The sequence below is a fragment of the Equus quagga genome, chromosome 8 (genome assembly GCF_021613505.1).
Source record: "Equus quagga isolate Etosha38 chromosome 8, UCLA_HA_Equagga_1.0, whole genome shotgun sequence".
NCBI classification, from domain to species: domain Eukaryota; kingdom Metazoa; phylum Chordata; class Mammalia; order Perissodactyla; family Equidae; genus Equus; species Equus quagga.
In genome coordinates this window covers 82,302,955-82,329,375 of record NC_060274.1, presented here as the reverse complement: position 1 = coordinate 82,329,375, position 26,421 = coordinate 82,302,955, and the positions used below count along the sequence as shown (strand labels likewise).

At 41.4% G+C, this 26,421-nt stretch overlaps 1 protein-coding gene across 3 annotated transcripts in view; it reads right to left on the bottom strand.

The window, feature by feature from the left end:
- Nucleotides 1-26,421, bottom strand: part of SNX10 (sorting nexin 10) — a 75,902-nt gene that overhangs the window by 15,525 nt on the left and 33,956 nt on the right. For all 3 annotated transcript variants that reach the window (XM_046670425.1, XM_046670424.1, XM_046670426.1), the window contains exon 2: nt 11,667-11,713. In XM_046670425.1, coding sequence (XP_046526381.1) covers nt 11,667-11,690 — 24 coding nt within the window. In that variant the 5' untranslated portion in view covers nt 11,691-11,713. The remainder of the gene's footprint in view (nt 1-11,666; nt 11,714-26,421) is intronic.

The following is a 26,421-nucleotide window of genomic DNA, read 5'->3' as shown; positions in this document are numbered from 1 at the left end:
TAATGGGCCTTTCCACAGATTAAAGAAAAACAAAAAGACAAGGAAACATATTTGTCAATTTGCTACAAACTGGTGATTAAAAAAAAAAGACTTCTGAACTAAAACTATAAAGTACCACAGTGTCACATACCCTCTGATCACTCAACATACCATGAATCGATGAGGGTAGCAATAACAAATAGTTCTGAAAATAATCAGGGCTTTGCCTTCCTGTTTTGTTTGTGATTGCCCAACTGTTAACCTACACGCTTTCAGTAACATGTCCCTTTTCATGGAAAGAGCACTGAAATCACGGTCATAAGAACACGGGTAAATTCTGGCGCACCTACTTCCTAAATTATGAACTTATTCACTGAGCCTCTCTTTCCACATCTGGAAAATGGGAATAACATCTGCCCACTCTATCTCAGCCGTTTGTTGGGAGGATCAAATTAGAAAATTCTCGTGAAAGCAATGGGAAATTTTTAAGTGCTACATGAATGTAAAGTATTATTACATAGAAAGGGAAACACTTTTAACCCAAAGCACTAAAGTCTACCAACAGCCATTGGTAATAATTAAAAAAAGCTAAACCAACTGTATATCTTTTTTTAAGTACAAATTATTAATTTAGGAACCCAGGAGCAAACACTCTAACACTGTAATTTTTCAGCAAAAGGCAGAGTGACCTAAAGATGTCACGGTACTTGCTCAGAGCAAGCCCTTCATAATATTTGTAAAAGGACAATGACAAATTACAGTAAAGAATCTTTTCATCTCAGTGGGTTGGAATTCTCAGACTCTACCATTATTATTACTCATTAAGTCTAATCTTTACATAGGGAAGGGTATGTAAAATATATACTTTTTTTTTTTTTTGCTGAGAAACACTGGCGCTGAGTGAACATGCACTTCCAGTCTTCCTCTTTTTGTGTGTGAGCCGCCGCTGCAGCATGCCACTGACAGATGAGTGGCGTAGGTCCACTCTGGGGGAACCGAACCTGGGGAGCCAAAGTGGAGCATGCCAAACTTAACCACTAGGCCACCAGGGCTGGCCCTGAATACATATTCCAAAACCATGCTGGAAAAAAAAAGTCTTCTAAGAACACAGCAATGCATTTTAAATGCACACTTGAAATTAACTATGGTGCTAAGACTCCAAATCTTTTTTCAATCCTGAAAATCTTTAACTTGATTGGAGTGCTAAATATCACTATTTTGTGGATGGCGATCTTTCTTCCTTCTCGTTCTCTTAAACATTGCTGTGGCCCTGAGAGCCAACCAGGCTGCTGTTCTTCACACCCTGTTGCAATTCCAGGGTGACCGCATGCAAACACATGGTTTCAAGCGCCCAGAAGGAGCTGATAATTCCATCTCCACCCCAGTTCAGCCATCTCTCCACATATCCAGCCTCTTGCCTAGACAGCTCCACTTGGAAGTCCCACGAGCACACAGAGCCATATCCTTCCCACATCACGCTGCTCCCCATCTCATCCCCCAAACCCAGCCAGAGAGCCAGTTCCTCCAGACTTCTCTCTTTGACTTACCTCCCAAATCCGCAATGACCACGTCCTGCAGATCTACCCTCCTTTGAACCACCCACAACTCTACTCCCTCTGCTACGGCTTTGCTTCAAGGACCACTTACCCAACATTAATGCAAGGGCTGTTAATTGATCTCTGGGCCTGTATCCAATTCACCCCCCACACGAAGACAAGAATGGCTCCAAAGAACACATCAGATGATGTCACTTTCCTGCTGAAAATCCTTCAAAACCTGCCCCATAATCTTCAAGATCAAGTTCAAACTCCTTAGGTAGCACAGTATAGCCTTTCATGATTTTCACTCTACTTATCTCCAAAGGCTAAGCTTAGGTCCCCACGCACACCATGCCATTTCACACCTCCATGCCTCTCTGCCTGGACTGCTGTCCCCACCCCACTTTCTGCTTTTCTCTTCATCATCGTTGTCGTCTTTCATTTTTTGCTACCTCCAATTCGTTTTTCAAAATGCAACTCAGTCTCTAGAAATCCTTCTGGAATGTCTCTGGAAATCCTCCGATTCACCCAGTCTGATTAATTTGAGCCTCTTCTATGCCCCTGATGCCTCTGGGCAGACCCTGGGTATGGTCCCCACCCACCATGCCTTACTGTACTGTAATTACCTGCAGGCCTCCTCCACCAGATGCCAAGCTCCTTTAGGGTGGCTCAGGCTGTCTTCTATGACCTGAGTGCCTGGCACATCCAAGGCATTCCATCAATATCACTTAATGAATAAATGAATGCCTGTAGGAACGCACGAACCACTCTCAGGAAAAAAGAGATCAAACTTCAATTGAAATAAAAACCTCATCCACTTAGGTTCTTAGATGCCATGAATTAACGGTAAGTTATTTAGCAGCTGGTCTAAAGTTTATCTTAATTGAACAAATCCCTTCCTCTAAGGGTGTGCCAATCAACAGCATACGGCTACGAGAGCCATGTTTAAGATCGATGAGAACAAACAATTTTCGACACCCTAAAGAACTCCAGAAGCACCTATTTACGTAGAAATAATTGAAAATCATTCTGATAGCTTCAATAACTTGGGTCCCCTAAGACTTATACCAGACAACAATTTGTTTGCCTAGTTGAAGTTAAAATATGTACTTGAAAGTAATAAAAGTACATTTATTTTAAAATATTCTACAGTTCAGATGGGCCTCCCCTCCCCCACCCTACAATTAGTAGGAATTAGTGAAGTTTCACCGCACTTCCAGCCACAAACAGCACACACAGGAAGCCAAGGTTCACCTATAATCTCTTAATTAGACGCATCCCTCATGATGCTGCCCACCATCCTTCAAAGGAATGTTGACAGCCTGTCAGCCACAGCAGACAGCTCCGAGTTCCATACCTAGGATCATATGGATTTCCTATGAAAATTGCTTCAGCAACAGCAGTTAGTCAATTTAATAACCTTATTAAACACTTTAATGACTTCTAGGGCCTAATGACTATATCTAGTATGAAGGAAGAAGCCAGGCAGAGTAGAATTAAAAATTTAAACTAACTGAGCCCTACTGTTCTCCACGTGAAAACAGGCTGCTGACGAGAGACAGACTGCCAGACTGAAAATTTAATTCCTGTGTTCTCTTATAATAATCAGTCTTTGATTTCAATGTACCCTGTTTTCCTCCCCACCCCCATGCTGGGTTCACCCTTAATCCATTTATCCATCCACCTCGTCTGTTCTTCCTTAGCCCTGATATGAGATGAAATTAACAATACAAATAACTGTATTGCACAGGGCAATGACACGTGCCAGGCACTGTGATATGTGTTTTACATGTTTTCTTTTAATCTTTACAACAATCCTAAGAGGTCAGTAATATTATCATCCCATTTTACGGATACGAAAAATAAGACTTCTAAAGCTTAAGCAACTGGCCCAAAGACAAATGGCCACTAGGCTGAGCTAGGTTTCAAACTCAGGTACCCCTTGCTCCAAAGCCGTGCTCTCAAATATGTTCTGTCTAGCGGTTCTTTTAGCAATAATAAATCTCAGGTAATTTCCAATTTCACTGTAACTGCATTACTTTGGAGGGGAAAAAATTATCTTCTTTGCTATTAGCTAAAATATCAGGTCAAACAACATGCTCCTCTGAAACTCTGTCCCACTAGCCTCTCAAAGCCTTTGTATTTCATTTTTATAATTCTGGCATCAGGCACATAGTAAGTGCTCATGAAATGTTTGAGAATTAATTAACCAATTGATTACAAAGAAGATTCAAAAATGAAAGACATAGAGGTTCTATATGCTGAAAATTACAAGATGCTATTGAAAGAAATATACTTCTCTGTCTACGTCTTATATGTCTATACTGTGTTCATGTATTAGAAGACTCAACATAGTAAAGAGAGAAATTCTCCCCGAACTGATTTATAGGTTTAATAAATTTCCAGTAAAAGTCCCAGAAAGGTTTTTTGAAGACATAGATGAGCTTATTCTAAAATACACATGGAAAGGGAGAGATCCTAGGATAGCCAAAACAATTTTGAAAAAGAACAAAGTGGGAGGAATCCCTCTTCCTGACGTTAAGGCTTACCATACAGCTACAGTAATCCAGAAAGTGTGGGACTGGCGGAGGTGCACAGATCAACGCAACAGAAAACCCAGAAACAGACCTACACAAACGTGCCCAACTGATTTCTAACAAAGGGGTAGAAACAATTCCGTGGAGGAGGGATAGCCTTTTCAACAAGTGGTTCCAGAGCAACTAGACATCCACAGGCCAAAAGATGAACCTCGACCTAAACTTGCACCTTATACAAAAACTAACTCAAAATGGATCATAGAGTTAAATGTAAACATAAAACCATAAAACGTCTAGAAAAAAATACAGGAGAAAATCTTTGGGACCTAGGACCAGGTGCACAGTTCTCAGACTTGATACCAAAAGGACAATCCCACAGAAGGAAACAGTGATAAACTGCACCTTGCTAAAACTAAAAACCTTTGCTCTGCAAAAGGCTCTGTGAAGAAGTTGAAAAGACAAATTACCGACTGGAAGAAAATATTTGCTGATCACTCACCCTTCCAAAGACTTGTGTTAGAATATACAAAGAATTCTCAAAACTCAACATTTTACAAAACCAAAGAATTCAATTAGAAAATCGGCAAAACACATGAATGGACATTTCACCAAGGAGGACATTCAGCTGGCAAACGGGCACCTGAGGAGAAGTGCAGCCTGATCAGCCATTAGAGAAATGCAAATGAGCACCATACTGCTCCATCACACCACGCCCACCACAGGGTCCAGGGCTACCGTCACTGTTTTTATTTTAGCCATTTTGATAGATGTACTTTTCTAATTTCCACTGTAGTTTAGCTTAATCTTTATAGTAAACATAACTAAGTGCTAATTGTAAAAATATTTACTCAGATTACAATAAGATGAGTAGAGACAAAAGCTAATAAAGCAGACTCTTCTGGGTGTTAGTGAGTCTTAATTTTCTGTAGCCTTGATGAGAATTTTCTATCACAAAAATGAAAACGTTTCATTTTGTGCTCACTTTCTCAGGACATTTTTTTCCCTATTCTAAAGTAGTTTTACATATTTATGTATTTAAACTGGAGATTCACTCATTCATTCATTCAATTAAAATGTACTGAGCACCGACTCTGCCAGGCCCCGTTCTACCCAGCTAATGACGACAGAATTTAACCAGTGTCCTCTTCACCAGGGTTCTAGTCAGGACTTCCACAAAACAACCTCAAAACTAAAATTTAGCCTGTTTTACACACTACATTCTTTACAAATAACAAGCTTGAAAGGCAGAAGGAATCCATCATGTAATCTTCCTTTATTTTCTAATAATAGTTATGACAAATAACCTAAAAGACATACTACAAAAGATGTTCCTTGCCACTTTCTTACTTGGAGTGGGCTGAAATGCCGTGCTCTGGCAGTTTTGAATGATGGTTTTTAAGAAAGCTTTTCCTTCTTCAGGATAGATAACTGTGGATGAGATTCAGCTAGACCCGCCTTTTACATGACTTACAATAGTTTGTGATGTCGCAAGTTTGTTTATACAAGTAATGTCCAAAATTAAGGAGAGTTACCTTTTTGTATCTCATAATACATTAGGAAAAGTGCAGTGGAAAAAACTCATCTTTTGCAACGAGAAATAATTGCCAACCGGTGTTAAACTACATCACAAGGAGACAATCAGCACAATCTAGAATGTGAAAACCTCTGCAGGACAAAAGATGCAGTTTCTTCAACAAAGAAATTGCAAAGCGGAAAATGGCAGAATAAGAGACCTTAAGCAATATATTAACCAAATGCAATGTGTGGTCCTTATTTGGCATCATAGGAACAACCAAATATATAATTTTTTTTCCAATATAATCAGGGAAACTTGAACACTGACTGAATATTTGATGGTATGAAGGAATTAATGTTAATTATTTAAGGTGTGATAATGTGGTTTGTTTCTAAGAAGGGTCGTTTGTTAGAAATGCAGACTGAAATATTAACAGAGAAATTACACAACGTCTAGAATTTGTTTCAAAATAATTCACTACGTGGTAGCAAGAGGAAATGGGTGGGGGAGGGGAGAGAGCTTGGTCATGAATTAATAATGTGTTAATTGTTGAACGCTTAGGTACATAACAGCTCTTTATATTATTCTCTCTACTTTGTGTATGTTTAAAATTTCATAATAAAAAGGTAAAACCAGAAAAAAGAAAAGAAGTGAGAAAGGAAGGGAGGGAGGGAAGTCATCCCAAGCAGATTGCTTTATGAAAGGGACAAAGTGGTACTTGAAAGTGAAAGTATGTCAGAAATATGGATCTGAAAATGTTAACCATTTGTTCAACATGTATTGATACCATTAACATAATGATATCTTCATATTTATCTACCTTTAAAAAATACGATTTTTCCATTATTATAAAAATAAAACATATGCGGTTAAAGAGAGAGAGAGAGAAATTTCAAATACAGTCTCCCCTCCTACTGGACATCCAGTTTCTTGTCCACCAATCCAGAACTTTTATACATATTTTATATTATATATATAATTGGCACATATAATTTTTAACACAATGGGAACATGCTATAAGTGCTGTTTGGTACCTTGCGTTTATTCACTGCACAATCTTTTAGAAATCTTTATATGTGAGCATACATAATTCAACATTATTTGTTTTAAAAACAGTTTGTTTTAGAACAGTTTTAAATATACAAAAAAATTGTGAAGATAGTAGAGAATTCCCATATATCCCACACCCAGTTTCCCCGATTATTACAACACATCACATAGGCAGGGAGGGAAGGAGGAAGGAAGAAGAACAAATTTAGTTTCGGGGAGTGATAAGAGTGTTTTGTCTTGTCTTGTCACTTCCCTTCAAAGTCCCCAGCATCGCAGGACACTAGGAGGAAGCCTTGCTTCTGGGATATTCTTTAACGATATTCTTTGGTTCCAGCCTAGTCAGTTTCCAATCAGTTTCCCAACATCAAAACCATGCTTTCCTAGAGCAAGCCCCAAATCAAAATGCCACCATCAGTCAGCATAAGCATATCTCGAACACGTAAGTATTAAGCTTAGAGCCAACACATCCAAAACAGCAGCACATCCCTCCCACCGCTCCCTGGAGGGATCTGTCTCCTCCCTGGGTGCTGGGGTCCTCCTGGTGCCTAGAGCTGTCCCGGGCCTCCTTGGGTCTGCTCTACTCAGGGTATCCCCTGCCCCTGGAGCTGATGGGTTTATTGTCACTAAGGTGTGAATGACTGGTAGCTGCTGTTACATCCAGTATGAAGTATGAACATTTTGAAGGAGAAAAATCCCTTATCCTAAACATACAAGTTTCTAAAGGTAGAATCTAGCCATCACGATTTAGGAAAGCGGGGGAGACATACACCCCCCCCAACACACACACACACACAAACGGGTTTCAGCCCACCCTTCCAGTTACATCACACAGGTAGGACTGTCCCATTTACACCAGGTAACTCTGTGCCTTGGAGGGAAGAGGATCTAGCATGTCAGACTCCATGAAACAGACTGTCCGGCAGGAAGAAACTGCTTATTCACACATCACAGAAGATGAGCTCAACATGGTGGAGGCAAGGGTCTTCAGTAATGTAGAAAAATCAAACTGCTCACGCTGGACATTAGAATATAAAAAGAATAGAAATGCCTGACTCCACAAAAGACACTGAAACGTGTTTCCTGTCACAGCCACCTGCCTTTTCATTAGGGTTCTGGGTTCTGTCTCATTAAACAGAAGAGTTGATTCGGTTGGGTCCATCTAATTGTTCTTATTAAAATATGTAACCATAATATTTTAATTGTAAATTAAAGTTGCATGCATGAATGAATCTGGATTCATTTTAATTTTACAATGGCCCAATGCCAAGGCCTTTTTATGGGGAAGATCCATCAGCCTGGATACTGCTCTCCCGGGAATTCCAGCCAATGTGCAAATGGAACATGTTTAACTAACAAGGGAGACTCTTACTCCCTGTTCTCCTCGGTCTAGATTTATTACAGTAATAAAGCTATTTTAACAAGAGAGACTGTGGTTGATTCCTCACTCTCCAAATATTTAAAAAAAAAAAATTACCAAACTCCTAGGCTGGTACTACCCATTAGAGAGAACTGAGATGTCACTCCTGGGTTGTCCAAATCTTGTACAAGAATGGTACATAGGTCTCAATTCATGGGCCACCCTCATGATTAATTAGTAATGTCTACTGTGGGCACCGAGTGGAAAAAGCTTGCAACACACACACCGCCCCCTTGATCTGGATTCTAGAACAATCAGTGATATTGCATTCAGCCCTTACATATGCAGTTTGGTGGGACCCGAAATATTTTCCACTAACCAACAACCAGCCACTAGGATATTTAAAAGCTCAACTGAAACCTCCTCCACTTCTAACTGGCATTGACCACAGGGTGCTGTCGGTGTAGGTGTAGGCGGTGAGATAAAAATACCTTTCATAATAGAGGCTTTAGGAAAGCCTCTTCTTGACTTGTAAGCTCAGGCCTGAAGGCTAAGGAGGAGTGAGCCAGTCAACGTGTGAAGGCTGGGGGAAGAGAGATTATTCCAGGCAGCGGGAAAAACATCCGTGAAAGCCCAGGGGCCAAGAGTGCATAGGGCATTCAAGTCTTGGAAACAAGCTCCAAAATAAGGAATGAGAAGTGTCCTGGGGTGGAGCGAGGAGTAGAAAATGAGCCTAAAGAAAGAAGCAGGGGCAGATCATACGAAGCGTCTAAACAGAAGATGGATTGATGGGTGACAAACAGTAGTTTATTACAGTACATCCAGAATCTAGCCTCGCTATGCTTATTTCTTGATGACAGAGTAAATTTCTAAACATTATACCTCTTTCTCCTTATGGTATTTTCTTCCCTTTTCAGTTGAAGAACTTTCCAGTTTAAAATTCCTTAATGTTGTAATATTATTATATGGTTATTTATAATAAATGACTTTTGCAAGGTCAATAAAACGCTTTCTTTATGTAGTTGATTAAAATTTGTGTCTAGTTTTTATTAACTGAAATGAGTTTATAATAAAAATCAAGTGATTAAACCAATCAAGAAAAAAAAAACTTCTTCTCATTAAAAAACGTCTTTGTTGCTTTCATTGGCAGCTTTTTCCCCCAAGAGAACAACTTTTAAAATGTGCCTTTAGGGGCTGGCTCCATGGCCAAGTGGTTAAGTTTGCATGCGCTGCTTCAGCGGCCCAGGGTTCACCGGTTTGGATCCTGGGCGCAGACCTACACACCCCTCATCAGGCCATGCTGTGGCAGCATCCCACATAGAAGAACCAGAGTGACCTACAACTAGGATATACAACTACATACTGGGGCTTTGGGGAGAAAAAAAAAACGGAGGAAGATTGGCAATAGATGTTAGCTCAGGGCCAATCTTACTCGCCAAAAAAAAAAAAAAAAACAAGCATAAAAAAAACCAAAATGTGCCTTTGGAGGGGCCAGCCCAGTGGTGTAGTGGTTGGGTTCATGTGCTCCACTTCAGTGGCCTAGGGTTCATAGGTTCAGATGCCAGGTGTGGTACTACACATCGCTCATCAAGCCACGCTGTGGTGTCATCCCACATACAAAATAGAGCAAGATTGGCATAGATGTTAGGTCAGTGACAATCTTCCTCAAGAAAAAGAGGAAGATTGGCAACAGATATTAGCTCAAGGTCAATCTTCCGCAGAAGAAAAAAAAGTGCCTTTAGAATAGTGCCAGCAATTGCCAAGATCCCGCTCCCTCGGCACAGCCTGTCTGTGGTTAGACTGATGCAGGTGTGTAGTGAAGAATTCAATTTACCCAAAGGGAGGTCTGCCCTCTGCCCTCGGCTCCTGGGAACTGATCTCTAGGTCCCTGCAATGCCCTGCCTGGCAGGAGTATCTTTGGTTGCCTAGGCTTATGGCCACTGGACAGTCTAACAATGTGAAAATGACAGGAGCTTAGGGCCACACTGTATCAGTTGCAACCTCTGGAGGAACTGGAGACTAAAGGTCTTAGCCCAATCCCAGGAGGAGTGGAGACGAAAGGTCAGCCACACAGGCAGTGTAGGACTGAGCCCCAGTAAAAACTCTGGACACCAAAGGCTCGGGCAAGCTCCCATGCATATTGTCACACATTGATGCCGGAGGGTAACTCCATCAACTCCATAAGGAAAGAACCACCCACAAATGCTCTGCATTTGGACCCCTCCCCAACCCTCTCTGTGCGTCTCTTCCTTTGACTGGCTCCAATTTGCATCCTTTCCCTGTAATAAACCATAACCGTGAGTATAATAGTTCTCAGTGAGTTGTGAGTCTTTCTCATGAATTATCAAAACGGAGGATGGTTCTGGGAACCCAAACTTGTAACTGGTGTCAGAAGTGAGGGCAGTTGTGGGGGCTTGCAGTTTGGCCAACTTCACAGAGAAGGTATTTCCTGAAGCAAACAGTGTGGTCCCAGTATTGTTTAACACAGGGGCAGGGAAAAAGTATACCTGGTCTGGTACTGTGTGGGGTCACCTCTGTGGGGGGAAGTTAGCGGGACCGACTGGAAAGGGACACAGGGGTGCTGTGTCCTTTCTGGGGTGCTGGAAACATTGATACCTTGATCCAAGTGTTAGTTACACAGATATATACATAGTGAAAATATACTGAGATTACGGCATTTTATGCATTTTATGGTACATATGTTGTACCCAATTTAGAAAAGTTAAAAAAACAAACAAACCAAAACACTGCATTCAAGAATAGGGGAGCCCAGCCTGGAATTAAAAGCTGGAAGTGGGCTGGACAACTGAGGAGAACCTGAACCCAAAGACAGGGCTGAAAGAAGGGATGTGAGATCTAGCAAAGAAGTTTCTGGATGAATTCTCTGAAACGGATTGTTTTAGTGCTTTAAATTTGGGCGAGGTAAGCTAACGGACATGTGGCCGTGTGACTGTGTCTGTGCCTGTCGGTGTGTGTACACGTGTGTGCACACTCCCTACAAAGGCCCGTGTGCTGCTGTTCAGTTTCATTAGGCTCACCTAGTGACGACCTGTGTGGTCCATCAGCAGGCAGAGCAGGACAAACGGGTACTTCCAAGGGAGGGCCTCTCAACAAAGGGGTGGTGTGGTGGTTGTCCTGCCCTCCACCCAGGAGACAGAAGCTCAGGAAGCTGCGACTGGAGGCCAGAGAGGCCAGGCCGGGTTCAGCCTTCCCTGACTGTGTGCAACCAAACCAGGAGATCCAAGAGGGAACAAGCAGGGCAAAACTGAAACTAATGGCAGACAGTTCCCTGGGTTACTACCAAAGGGAGGGGAATTCAGATATGAGGCAACTGAGTAGAAAACCAAGAAAGCAGGTCGGAGGGAGGCTGCTCAAAGCAAAGGGTGGGAGGTAGATCCTGGGAGAATTGCGAGTCATGGAAAAAGACAGTTTTATAAGCAGTGGGTGGGAGTGAGCTGAGAGACAGCTCAGACACTGGAACCAAAGAACAAGGGCCAAGGATGCTGCATGGCTGGGGCGTGGGGGCATGGCGGCAGTGGGGCAGGAGCGCGGGCATCCCGTTAGTGCTCCGCTAGGAGCCCTGCAGTATCTTGACTCACCACCACAGATTTATGGCTAGGGAACGAAGAACTAATCTGCAGTGAGTCAAAACGCATGGGTTATTTATTTTTGGATTTGTGATGACATACCTCTTTCTGTTGTTCTGGAAACATCTTCAGCACAGGACACGATCAATCTGAAAAATAAGATACCAATACTCAGTGATGTGGAACCTCCATACTGAGGGAGATAATGCCTCTCCTGGCCTCCCACCCAAATTCCCCAAGAGAGCCGGCCCGCCCACAGTCTCTGAATGGTGAGCCTCTGCTCCGCCCTCCCTTCTGTCCACTGCTGACCAGACCAAGGCGAACATCGGTCCTCACTGGGCACTGGCAGTTTGGGACACGGCACGTCTAAGGCAGTTAGATGATGGCAGGCCCTCAGACTGGAAGGCCAGCAGAGTCAGGCTGGAGTTGGAGCCTTGGTGAATCAGAGGAGGCTGCAGATGTGGGGGAGCAGAGAGGCCATGAGGGGCAGTAGGGGAAGCTGGCTGGCAGTGAGACGAAGAGACTGGAAAAGACGCCCAGAGAGATCCACCAATGAGAACAGCCCTGACCGTTTTACCAAGAACCCGAACTTTCGAGGAACAGGTCATTCCTGTGATATTTAAACTACTCCAGAGCTGAGATATGAGGCAGCGTGGCCTCAAGAGGGATGAAGGTCAGGACCTTGCCTCTGACCTCCCAGTCAGAGCAGTCAGCCTGTTGGTTGATTCCAGGCCCTACATGCCCTGGGGTTGTCTATTGTTCTTTAAACCCTCATTTATTGTGGAAGCCCGCTGGACTTGACACCTACTCCCTGACAAAAAAAATTAAAACCCCCTGACTATATGCTTGCGTATGCATTCTTGCAACTGAAAAGTGGCTATGGCTGTGTGGTCACTACTATTTGCCTTTATCTTGATAATATAAGTCTGACCCCATTTTCCAGATAATTATTGTCATCCGCAAATATCTTCTGAGTCTCTGCTAAGGTCCTTGGCACTGCAGGGAATAGGAGGAAGCAAGAGCACTAGCTCCGGCCTCCAGTCCCACACGGCGTCGGGGAGGAGGTAACCCATCGCAGGCAGAGGAAAGGAGGTCCTGCAGGAGGTGAGCAAACCACACCAGGAGCAGCAGGCGGGTTTCCAAGGGGAGAGAAGTTCCTTTCACCTGGAGTGGGCAGGAGACCCACGGAGAACAGGGGAACTTCCATGTTCACGAAAAGAAGAGGAACAGAGGTGTGACAATGGCATGCACAGACAATGGAAAAAATCGTGATGGAGAGTCAAGAGAGGGTGACCAGGCCAGCTCAGCTGAGGGAAAGGGTTCATGGAGAGTGGAGTGTGTTGAATTGTTGCCACCAAAAAGATTTGTCCACATCCTAATCACTGGAACCTACGAATGTGATCTTAGTTGGAAAGGGGGTCTTTGCATATAGGTGGGCCCTGAGGACAATGACAAGAGTCCTCATAAGAGACAGAAGAGAGAAAATAACCACACACGCAGAGGAGAAGAACATGTGAAGACAGAGGCAGAGATTGGAGTGATGCTGCCACAAGCCAAGGTCACCAGGAGCCACCAGAAGCTGGAAAAGGCAAGGAAGGATTCTCCCTGAGAGCTTTCAGAGGGAGCACAGTCCTGCTGACACCCTGATTTTGGATTTCTGGCCTCTAGAATTGTGAGAGAATAAATTTCTGTTATTTTAAGCCATCGAGTTTGTGGTCATTTCTTATGGCAGCCACAGGAAGCTAATCCAGAGAAGCTTTGTGGGGATTAGATTGGAAAGATAGTCTGGGGTCATAATTGGGGAGGAGGGAATGCATTCATTCATGCATTCACTCAACAGATGTTTATGGAGCTTCCACGATGTGCCATGTGCTAGACTAGGAGTGGGACACGCAGTGGAATGCATAGCAGACTCAGAGCTTACAAGATGACTTCATAATAACACTGTGGAAATAATACGAAAGGAAAGGACACCCTATTATATGAATAGAGAGACTAAATGGGGGTTAGGGGGAGAGAGGAAGACTGTCGTCAGGGAAGGTTTTACTAAAAAAGTGGCACTTAAGCTGATGCCTAAAGGATGGTGTAATTTAGCCAGGAAAGCAAAAGGAGACAGACATAAGCAGAGGGGCTGGCAGGTGCAAAGGGGCAGAGGCTGGAAGGAGGAACAGATCAAGAGTTGGGTTATTGAAGGGATTCCTGCATCGGATGAAAGCTAGACCATGGGTTGCCTCCATCTCAGGATCAGGCTGTGTTTCCTACACACACCTCGGTGCTCCACACAGCCAAAACACTGATCAGGTGGGTCCTCTGCCCTCATAAGTTCACCCCTTTCAGATCCCTCTGCAAACTCCCACTCCTCTTCCACGATTCTGCTCAGAAATCACTTCCCCTCTCCTGACCCAGCTCTCCGCCCCCTTATACAGTGTGTTGTATGGTTCCCTGTCAACATCAACCTCACTAGCATTATAATATTTTTATATTCTCTGTCTCCCCCAATTGACTACATTTCTCCAACACAGCAGATCTGTGTTTCCTTGTGTAATGAAACTTCACAACCATTCTGTGAGGGAGATTTGAGTGTCCTCACTTTACAGCTAAGAAAACAGAAGGTCAGATGGATTAAGTTGCCTAAGATCACACAGCAAGCGAGAGAGCTCAAGTCCAGTTTCAACTCAAGCCAGTCTGCTTCCCAAGCCTGTTCCTTCCATTGTCCGAAGCTGCCTCCATGCCTGTGTGATATGAGCAAATAGTTCATAGTTTGGGTCTTAATTCTCCCCAAGCGCTTGAGCTTTTCCCACTCAGGCAGGACTCAGCAACTCTAATAGGGTGTTGGCTACCTGAAATGCTACAGACCAAGTCAGACTATGAAGGTTGGAAACTGAAAAGTTTAAACCTGTTCCAAAACATCCCAGAGAACCACATGGTCAATCTTCAATATTTTAAATCTGGATAGTGCAATGGGGAGGAGGGGACACTTTCATTTTTGACTCCACACACTTTCATATGGTTTGAATTTTTCCAGTTAACACAAATTAATTTTATACTTTTTGAAGTAACAATTGTTTAAAATAAATTAATCATAATTCTATTCAGAAGAAATAGGGACTCAACATAAATTACAGAAGATTTTTATCTCATGTAAAATAAATAGCAGATGCAAACATATGAAGAGATGCTATCTTTATAACAACAGAAAACGTTATTTGGTACTAGACCTTGCCATAGCATTTACTGATGGAGATGAGGAATTTAAACGATAGCACAATAGTATGGTTTGAGATAAAAGGGCACTTGTCTATCATTTAGCAAACCAAAGCTGCTAATCAGAAATTGCCCCCTGAAAAAACTAAGCCTTCCTGATGGCTTATAATATTTTAGATTTGTTTAGATTTCCAAATTCCCCAGACTAGCCCATGTGTCTGTCATAATAATGTACATAGAGAATTGTCGCTTCACTGAGACTTTTATGCCAACAAGTATGGAAATCTGCCTCCAGGTGACGATCAACAAGGCTGCCTTTGGAGCATTTTATCTCCCCAACACCACCAGGGAACCACAACACACCCGGATGGTTACCCACTGAGATTTATTCTCCTTCGCACCAGCCTTCCTTGCAAGAATTATTAGATCTCACCACCATTCCAAACAACAAGGGTGATTTCCCCAACCTGTTGTTAAGGTTAGAGTTGGGTACACACAGATGACAGACAGACAGGTTTGTCCCCCTACTGGGAAACATGGCAGCTATGAAGACGCATCTGAGAGACTCAGCGTGTGTCTTCACAACTCTATCACCACCTGGAGAGTATGATTTGCCAAAACCAGAAACTTCTGGAGAAAACTGCCTCCATTTTCCACCTTGGCATATTTCTTCTATAAAATACAAAATGTTTGTGAAACTAAGATAGAATTCTATAGAGCAGGGGTCAGCAAATTTTTTCTGTAAAAGGCCAGACAGTAAAGATTTGAGGTTTTGCAAGCCATACAGTCTCTGTTGCAATGACTCAAACCTGCAACGTGTAGTGAGAAAGCACCCACAGATGATAAGTAATCAAAGGGACATGGCTATGTTCCAGTAAAACATTACCTACACAAACAGGCAGCAGTAGTTTGCAGACCCCTGCTATGGAGCAGTCAAGTATTGCATTTTCAATTCTATGCCTTAATAAAACTCTTTCTTAGATTGACAGGAAAAAACCCGTGCGATCCTAAGCTTGATCTGTTTACCTCTGGGTGGTCTCCTCTCTGACAAGCAAACAACTGATGGAGAGCCTGCAGACTACGTATGTGGGTTGAGTGAGAAAGGATTACATGCTTTTTCCAATGGTAAAATAAGGAACAATAAGTATGGTTTATATCATTCTTTAAAATTAAAATGGGGAGTTGAGATTTAAGTAGCATAGTTTGGGGTTTTCCTCCATCCCATGTCAAAGGCTGATTAATCCAACAAATTTGTTAATCATGGAATGAGATCTGAATTTATATCAAGGCCACAAAGACATCTTAAACTGAATGAAACTGGTTTCATCGAAATTCTACACGGTTATTGACCCACTGTAACAATATACAATTTCATAGACCAAATATGCATGTTTTTCTGTGTTTCCAACACAGAAGCCAGGAGAAATCTCATGTGCTCCTAGAAGAAAGTGTAGGTAGATTCATAACTAGCTCCATGGTGGGCAAGGCCTTTCTACGAGTAGGGGGTGGGGTATGAGGATATTTTTATAGGGAATAACTTTTGTATCTTTCTTTTCTTTGCTGTGTTAGAAGGAGTAGTTAACCCTCGAATAAAATACACTTAATCTCTTCTCCCTTCTGGAGGTGTGGCCAGGTCCCAAGAGCTGGGAGCTTGAAGCTGGGGACAGGCCAGCAAACTGCAGGGGGGTGGGGGTGGGGGGAGTGTGGAGGAAGTAAATAAGTACAAAAGATGCCATCTTTCTATTATTTCTCTCCGTTTCTCACCATCTTGCTTTGACACTGCTTCCTCCAATGCCTTTTCACCCTAGTCTTAGAGCCATCATAACAACATCTTACCTTTTTAGTGTTACAGAGACCCCACTCAGGGACAGTTGTGCTTAGGAAACGGCATCAATCACCCAGTTTGTTTCCTATTACAATTCGGCTTCTAGAGAGGGCTATTTCATAAGGAAGTTGGTATTGAGGGAAAAGGGTGTGAGGTAGGAACCCCAGCGAGCACTTGAGAAGGCCCAAGTCGGGGTTGGCTGAAGTGCCAGGGTCAGTCTCAGAGGGATTTAAGAAGGTGAGAGGAGAGGGGTGGCTGTTCCCAGGGGCACCCAGGAGCTGTGTTGATTTGGGGTTCTCAAAAGCTATCGCCCACCCCTCAGGAGGAGAGCCTCCTCTGGTCTGCGCCCAGTCCTATAGCTGTGGCTCTGCCAGTGCACACAGAGGAGGAAGTTGTGTTCTGTCCACACCTGTGTCTCACCAGCTCCCTGCCTGGCAGGAGAAAGAAAGGCTGGCCATGCAGGCAGGTATGGTGTGGCCACTGCGCTGCCCTGTGAAATGGCCTAGGGCACTGAAGGCCCCAAAGAGTCCTCCGGGACAGCCAGAGGAACTGATCCTAGTACTATGGTTAGTAAACACCTCCCCAATCTCACATAAACATAAAAACAATACAAAAAGTTTTGAGAAAATAGTGATAGATATGACCAAATGAAAATTTAAACTTGTTGTACATTTCAAAAGTGATTTAAAGATAAATGTTATATAATAAAAATAATATTTATAATATACACGACAAAGGATTAATATTTCTTAATTTATGAAAAGTTCTTACAAATCTATACCAAAGAATATTTCTGTAGAAGAGTGAGAAAAGGTTATCAATAATCAACTTAAAAAACAAAAACAATAAAGGTCAAACTCAACAACAACAAACATGAATAACCTGACTAAAAAATGGGCAAAGAAATTGAATAGACATTTCTCTGAAGATAATATACAAATGGCCAACAAGCATATGAAAAGATGTTCAGTATCACTAATCATTAGGGAAATGCAAAGAAAAACCACAATGAGTTATCATCTCACTTCCATTAGGATGGCTACTATTAAAAAAGCAGAAAACAAATATTGGTGAGGCTATGGAGAAACTGGAACACTTGTGCTGGTAGGAATGTAAAATGGTGCAGCTGCTGTGGAAAACAGTATGGAGGTTTCTTGAAAAATCAAAAATAGAATTATCATATGATCCAGTAATCCCACTTCTGGGTATATATCCAAAAGAATTGAAAGCAGGATCTCAGAGAGATATGTGCACATCCATGTTCATAGCAGCATTATTCACAATAGCCAAGAGATGGAAGCAACCCAAGTGTCTGTTGACAGATGAATGAATAAGCAAAATGTGCTATGTATATACACTGGAATATTATTCAGCCTTGAAAAGGAAGGAAATTCTGATACAGGCTACAACATGGACGAACCTTGAGGACACTATGCTAAGTGAAGTAATCCAGTCACAAAAGACAAATACTTTATGATTCCACCTTCTTCTTACATGGGGTTTCTAAAGTAGTCAAATTCATAGAAACAGAGAATAGAATGGTGGTTGCCAGGGGATGGGGGAGGGGAAATGGAGAGTTCTTGTTTAATGGTATAGAGTTGCAGTTTGGCCAGAAGAAAAAGATCCGGAGATCTGTTACACAACGTGAATATACTTAACACTATTGAAAATGGGAAAATGGTAAATTTTATGTTTCTTGCCACAATTAAAAATAAAAATTTGAGGGACCAGCTCAGTGGCGTAGTGATCAGGTTCACATGCTCTGCTTCAGTGGCCCAGGATTCACTGGTTTGGATCCCGGGTGTGGATCTACACACTGCTCATCAAGCCATGTTGTGGCAGCATCCCACATAGAAAATAAAGGCAAACTGGCACAGATGTTAGCTCAGTGACAATCTTACTCAAGCAAAAAAATAAAAAATTTAAAATAAAAATTTGAAAAAAGGTCAATAATCTATCTAAAATGTTTAACCTTGCTATAAACAGAAGAGCAAATAAAGATAAAATACCATATTTTTGTCTATTAAATTAAAAGTTTTCTTTAATGATAACATCCACTGCTGGCAAGAATCATGAGAAATGGGACTGAATGCTGCTGGTAGGAACGTTAGTGATGTTGACACTTCTGAAACACAATTGGTCTATGTTTCAAAAGCATTTTAAATTGCTTCTGCTCTTGGAACTCAATCATTCCATGTTTGGGAAATCAACTTAAAAAATGAGTCAGATGTGCAAAAAATGTTTATATGAAAAAACGTTCAAAATGCAGTTTATTAAAAAAAACAAATCAAATGGAAACCTAAATATCCATAATTAGTAGATTCTAAAAAACAAATTATGGTAGAGCTGCATAATAGATCTCCTTGTAGTCATTGCAAATTATGTTATTGAAGAATATTAAATAATAGGGACTATTCAAGAAGTATTGTTAAGTGAGTTAAGTGTGTTTTTATTTCTTTACTTTTTATTTAAGAACTGGGGCCTACATATGACAAATTAACAAGGGTCATTTCTGAGAAGCGAGATTCTGACTGATTTTTACTTCCTTCTTTTCTGTATTTTTCCAAAAGATGACAAGGCATTTGTTACTTTTAAAGTCAGAAACTATATTTTTAAAAAGAAAAGTAAAACTTAATGTACTCGATTACTTTTATCATCCTCCCCTCCAAAAAAACCCAACAGCTAAGTTAATTTCACTTTCCATGTTTGTTTCATTTCCTCCTATGATGTTCGGCAATTTTCCTGTTTCAACAAAAAAAAAAATCGCTGACTTCTTACTTTCATCTCATAAGGATATGCTATCAGTGAGGTTATTTTAAATTCAAAGTTTAATTTAGTGCCCGTTTTTCTCAGACCTGCTCCCGGTACTACTTATGTCTTTTGCACTGCATTGGGCAGGTCTATGGGAGTCGTGGCCCTCCCAATCTCCTCTAGGGGGAAGCTCTTGGCCATGATCCTGCTTGAGGGCAGCTCTACAGATAGCCCTGCTTTGTATCACCTGGGGGGGGGGGCCCTCCCTAGACACAGGTGACAGCATCATAATGGACATCGGACTCCAGGGAAGCCAATACACAGCTTAGTCAGCTGCTTAAGGCACTGCCTGGGGTGAAAAGAAGGAAGGGCTGAGCCCGGGCTCCCTCCTCCTATTTGGACTAGGAAACACCAGAGGCCTGGCAGTTCTCTGGGATCTGAGGCTGACAAACGATGAAGGAGAAACTGGCGGTATAATGAGGTCGTAGCTAGAGTTCTGAGGGCCCAGAGCTTATGCTTAAAAGAAGCCATGATGTAGACAAAAGATGTCGTGAGATTTAAGGAAACCGGCCACCAGGAAGGCTGAATTACAGGAGCTGGCTTCAGCTGCTGATGTCTGCAGGGCTGCCTGGAGCCAGTGCCAGCGCCCAGAGTTGTGACTTTCCTGGTGGTTTGAGTGTCCAACATCTCCTGCGTTCCCATGCTCCCCTTTACTCAAGGTAGGTTGAGGGAGATCCCAACTTGGGCAATCAAAAGAGCTCAACTAAAAAGAAAAAGAAAAAAGAGCTGAACCCAAACATGGAAACTGGACTGAAGTGGGGCAGCCATGTACTTTGCAGGGAGCCGGCAGAGCATGCAGAACTTTGTGTCAACCAGGCCCGAGGTGTTCATCCACAGTCTGATCTTAGAACTTAAAAAAGGCAAACGAAAATGGAAAAACAAGCAGAAACGTGAAAATCAGTTAAAGTTGGAGACACAATTAAAGGTACCATTTAAGTGTTTCCACCATTTATCACAAAAGAAAAAAATATATTAAACTGGATAAGACATTTCTTTTTAAGGTGTATTAGCAATCTAAAAAAATACTGGTTCATATTGCATAAAACAATGAAACCACTAACTTACTAATCTCTATAACATACAGGTTCCATTTATGGTCATGAATATGATACTAGGCCAAATTCAGGATTTAAAATCCAGGAACAGGAGATCTCATCAAGACGGTGGTGTAGGCAGACTCTGAACTCCTCTCCTCCCACAAACACAACCAGGTTACAACTATTTTTGGAAAAATTACCCTGGATAGAAAACTGAAAATTGGATAAAAAGAACCCCCACAACAAGGGACAGTCCTGACTGAGGTGGAAGAGGCAGAAATTCCTTCTGGAGAGATAAAAAGCCACCTTCATGAGCAGCATAGTTCACAGCCGGCCGGGTGGGAGCCACCCTAAGGTACGCAGCCCTCCCTGGAGGAGTGAGGTCCTGAGTGGGGGCCAATACTGCTATAAGCATCCTTCAGACTCAGCACAACTGAGACGAGGGTCTTACTATCTGGCTTCACTCGCTATTAACTGCAGTGGGGAATACCCCCAGCAAAGCTATCAGATGAAAACCGAAAAAATCTGGCTCTTAAAGGGCCCATGTAAAAACTCACCCGTCTCAGAGAGCAGCCTAAAATCACCAGAAAGAAGGCTGCACAGTTCTTTGGTGAAAAGAGACTCACCTGGTAGCCTCTGGGTACATCATGATGAGAGGAGAGACCTCTCCAGAGACTGAGACATTGGTGGTGGCCATTGTTGTCACCTAGTCCAGGAGTGCTGACAAGACAGGCAGACGCCACTGAAGTTCTTCCCCTGGCCTTTTAGCCCAGGGGTCTGCCAAACCCACTAGAGTGCAGATTTAATCCAGTTCAGGTAGGGCAGGCAGCCCACCCTAGGAAATGGCCCCACCCAACAGCAAGCCCTCAGGCTACTTGTCGGCCTGCATAGACTGGCTGCCTTGATCCTCTACAGATAGGCGAGTGTGTCCACCTCTGTGGGGCAGGGCCTGTGTCCAGGTGAACTGTGGGGGGCACTGGTGGAAAGGTGGGGGACTCTGCAGTGGGGCTAGTGGGTATGCTCCAGGAGGTCGGGAAGTGTACACGGACCAGGACTGTGTTAACAGTGTGTGTGGACCAGTGGGGGGTGGGGCTTATCAGCAGCAGAAGACCTGTGCTTCACAAATAGCCATAAAAAGGATTGGCCCCACCTTCCAAAGCCTGAAACAATCAGGTGCTCTGTGCATAGGGCCAGCCTCACTCAGCTGCACTCCTAAGAGAGCTGACAACAGCCTTGCAGACCTGAGGCCTACAGCAACTTTAAGCCCCTGAGCCTAGCAACCAGCTACACTGGGTACCTACCCAATTAACAGGTAAACTGCAAGAGGAGTGTGCTATTAGACCTTGTAGCCAAGAGTGCTGAGGCTCTCCAAACCAGATTTACAAGCAGCTGGCCAGGGAGGGAAAGACTAGAGTCCCTGAGTACCTGCAGTAAGAGTAACCCTGCCACAGCAGAAGGACACAAGTAGCCCACAAAGGGGTCACTCCTGGATAATTCTGACTGGTGACAAGAGGGAAGCACACTGCTGGCCTCAAAAGGCATCGCTTACATAAGGCCACTTCTCCAAGATCAGGAGACATAGCCAACTCACCTAACACATAGATATAAGCACAGAGAAAGAGGCATAATGAGGAGGCAAAGGAATACAATCCACACAAGGGAACCGAACAAAACCCCAGAAAAAGAACTAAATGAAACAGAAATAAGCAATCTACCCAACAAAGAGTTCAAACAAAAACTCATAAGGATGCTCACAGATATTGGGAGAACACAGTGAGATTGCCCACAAAGAATTGGAAAATATAAAAAAGAACCAATCAGAATTGAAGAATTCAATACTGGAAATTAAAAATTCACTAGAGGGACTCAATAGCAGAGTAGATGATACAGAAGAATGGATCAGCAAGCTAGATGAAAGACTAGAGGAAATCACCCAAGCTGAACAGATAAAAGAAAAAAGAATTAAAACAGTCTAAGGGAACTCTGGGACAATATCAAGTGCACTAACATTTGTATTACAGGTGTCCTAGAAGGAGAAGAGAGAGACAAAGGGGCAGAAAATCTATTTGAAGACATAATAGCTGAACACTTTCTTAACCTAAGGAAGGAAACAGACATCCAAGTACAGGAAGCACAGAGAACTCCAAACAAGATAAGCCCAAGGAGGCCCACATGAAGACACATTATAATAAGAATGTCCAAAATTAAAGATAAAGAGAGAATCCTAAAAGCGGTAAGAGAAAGGCAACAATTGACATACAAAGGAAATCCCATAAGGATATCAGCAGACTTCTCAGCTGAAACCCTACAGGCTAGAAGAGAGTGGCACAACATATTTAAAGTGCTGAAAGGAAAAAACCTACAGCCAAGAATACTCTATCCAGCAAAGTTATCATTCAGAATGGAAGGAGAGATAAAGAGCTTCCCAGAGAAGCAAAAAGTAAAGGAGTTTATCACCAAGAAACCACTTCTACAAGAAATGCTGAAGGGACTTATTTAAGTGGGAAAGAGATGACCACAAATAGGGATAAGAAAATTATCAAAAAAAAAAAAAAAACAGGCAGTAAAATCACTGGTAAAGGTAAAAATATAGTAAAGGTAGCAGATCAACCACCTATGAAGATAATATGAAGGTTAAAAGACAAAAGTACTAAAATTACCTATTTCAACGATAAGAGGGTAATGGATAGACACACACAAAATAAGAGATTAGATATGATTTCAAAAACATAAAATGTGGGAGGAGGGAAGTGAAAAAGTAGAACTTTTAGAAAGAGGTCAAGCTAAAGAGTCTATCAACTCAATATAGACTGCTATACACATAGAATATTATATAGGAACCTCGTGGTAATCACAAACCAGGAACCTATAACAAGTAAACAAATAAGTAAGAGGAAAGAAATCAAACATATTACTAAAGAAAGCCATCAAACAACAAGGGAAGAGAGCAAGAGAAAAAGAACAGAGAAGAACTACTAAAACACCCAGAAAAAAACCCTAACAAAATGACAATAAATGCATACTTATCAATAGCTACTTTAAATGTCAATGGACTAAATGCTCCAATCAAAAGGTATAAGGTGGCTGATTAGATAAAAAAAACAAGACCCATATATATGCTGCATACAAGAAACACACTTCAGACCTAAAGAAACTCACAAACTGAAAGTGAAAGGATGGAAAAAGATACTCCATGCAAATGGCAAAGAGAAGAAAGCGGGGGTAGCAATACTTATATCAGACAAAACAGACTTTAAAACAAAAACTGTAACAAGAGACAAAGAAGGGCACTACATAATGATAAAGGGAACAATCCAATGAGAAGATATAACACTTGTAAATATCCAACATAGGAGCATCTAAATATATAAAGCAATTATTAACAGACATAAAAGGAGAAATAGACAGAATACAATAATAGTAGGGGAACTTAACACTCCACTTACACCAATGGATAGATCATCCAAACAGAAGATCAATAAGGAAACACTGACCTTAAATGACACATTTGATCAGATGGACTTAGTAGATATATATAGAACATTCCATCCAAAAACCACAGAATACACATTCTTTTCAAATGCACATGGAACATTCTCTAAGACTGATCACATATTAGGCCACAAAACAAGTCTCAATAAATTTAAGAAGATCGAAATAACACCATGCATGTTTTCTGACCACAAAGGTTTGAAACTAGAAATCAACTACAGGAAGAAAACCAGAAAAGCCACAAAAATGTGGAGATTAAACAAAATGCTACTGAACAATGATTGGGTCAATGAAGAAATCGAAAAATACCTGGAGACAAATCAAAATGAAAATACAACATGCCAAAATCTATGAGCTACAACAAAAGCAGTTCTAAGAGGGAAGTTTATAGCAATTCAGGCCGACCCCAACAAAGAAGAAAAATTCCAAATAAACAATCTAACAGCACATCTAAAGGAACTGGAAAAAGAAGAACAAAGCCCAAAATCAGCAGAAGGAAGGAAATAATAAAAATAAGCAGAAATAAATGAAATAAAGACTAAAAAAATAAAAAGTAGAAAAAAATTAATGAAACCAAGAGCTGGTTCTTTGAAAAGATAAACGAAATTGACAAACCCTTAGCTAGACTTGTGAAGAAAAAAAGAGAGAAGGCTCAAATAAAGAAAATCAGAAATGAAAGAGGAGAAATTACCACAGACACCTCAGAAATACAAAAGATAATGAGAATACTATGAAAAGCTATATGCCAGCAATTTGGATAATCTACAAGAAATGGATAAATTCTTAGAAACATACAACCTTCCAAAACTGGACCAAGAAGAAGTTGAGAATTTGAATAAACCAATCACCAGTAAAGATACTAAAACAATAATCAAAAACTTCCCAAAAAATAAAAGTCCGGGACCAGATGGCTTCCCTGGTGAATTCTACCAAACATTCAAAGAAGATTTAATACCTGTCCTTCTCAAACTGTTCCAAAAAGTTGAAGAGGAGGGGAGGCTTCCTAACTCATTCTACAAAGCCAACATTATCCTGATACCAAAACCAGACAAGGACAACACAAAAAAAGAAAATTACAGGTCAATGTCACTGATGAACATCGATGCAAAAATCCTCAACAAAATACTAGCAAATCAAATACAACAATACATTAAAAAGATCATACACCATAATCAAGTGGGTTTTATTCCAGGGATGCAGGGATGGTTCAACATCCGCAAATCTATCAACGTGATACACCACATTAACAAAATGAAGAATAAAAATCACATGATCATCTCAATAGATGCAGAGAAAGCATTTGACAAGATACAGCATCCATTTATGAGAAAAACTCTAAATAAAATGGGTATAGAAGGAAAATACCTCAACATAGTAAAGGCCATATATGACAAACCCACAGCAAATATCATTCTCAATGGAGAAAAACTGAAAGCTATCCCTCCAAGAACAGGAACCAGACAAGGATGCCCACTGTCCCCACACTTATTTAACAAAGTATTGGAAGTCCTAGCCAGAGCAATTAGGCAAGAAAAAGAAATAAAAGGGATCCAAATTGGAAAAGAAGAAGTGAAACTGTCACTGTTTGCAGACAACATGATTTTATATATAGAAAACCCCAAAGAATCCACTAAAAAACTTTTGGAAATAATAAATGAATACAGTCAACTCACAGGATACAAAATCAACATACAAAAGTCAGTTGCGTCTCTATACACTAACAATGAAGTAGCAGAAAGAGAAATTAAGAATACAATCCCATTTACAATTGCAACAAAAAGAACAAAATACCTAGGAATAAACTTAACCAAAGAGGTGAAAGATCTGTACACCAAAAACAATAAAACATTGTTGAAAGAAATTGAAGACAACGCAAAGATATGGAAAGACATTCCATGCTCTTGGATTGGAAGAATTAACATAGCTAAAATGTCCATACTTCCTAAAGCAATCTATAGATTCAATGCAATCCCTATCAAAGTTCCAACAACATTGTTCACAGAAATAGAACAAAGAATCCTAAAATTTATATGGAACAACAAAAGACCGCAAATAGCCAGAGAAATCCTGAGGAAAAAGAACAAAGCTGAAGTATGACACTCCCTGATTTCAAAATATACTACAAAGCTATAGTAACCAAAACAGCATGGTATTGACACAAAAACAGACACACAGATCAATGGAACAGAATCGAGAGCCCAGAAATAAACCCACACATTTATGGACAGCTAATAGTTGACAAGGGAGCCAAGAGCATACAACGGAGAAAGGAAAGTCTCTTCAATAAATGGTGTTGAGAAAACTGGACAGCCACATGCAAAAGAATGAAAGTAGACCATTACCTTACACCATGCACAAAAATCAACTCAAAATGGATTAAAGACTTGAATGTAAGACCTGAAACCATGAAACTTCTAGAAGAAAACATAGGGAGTACACTCTTTGACATTGGTCTTAGCAGCATTTTTTTAAGTACAATGTCTGACCG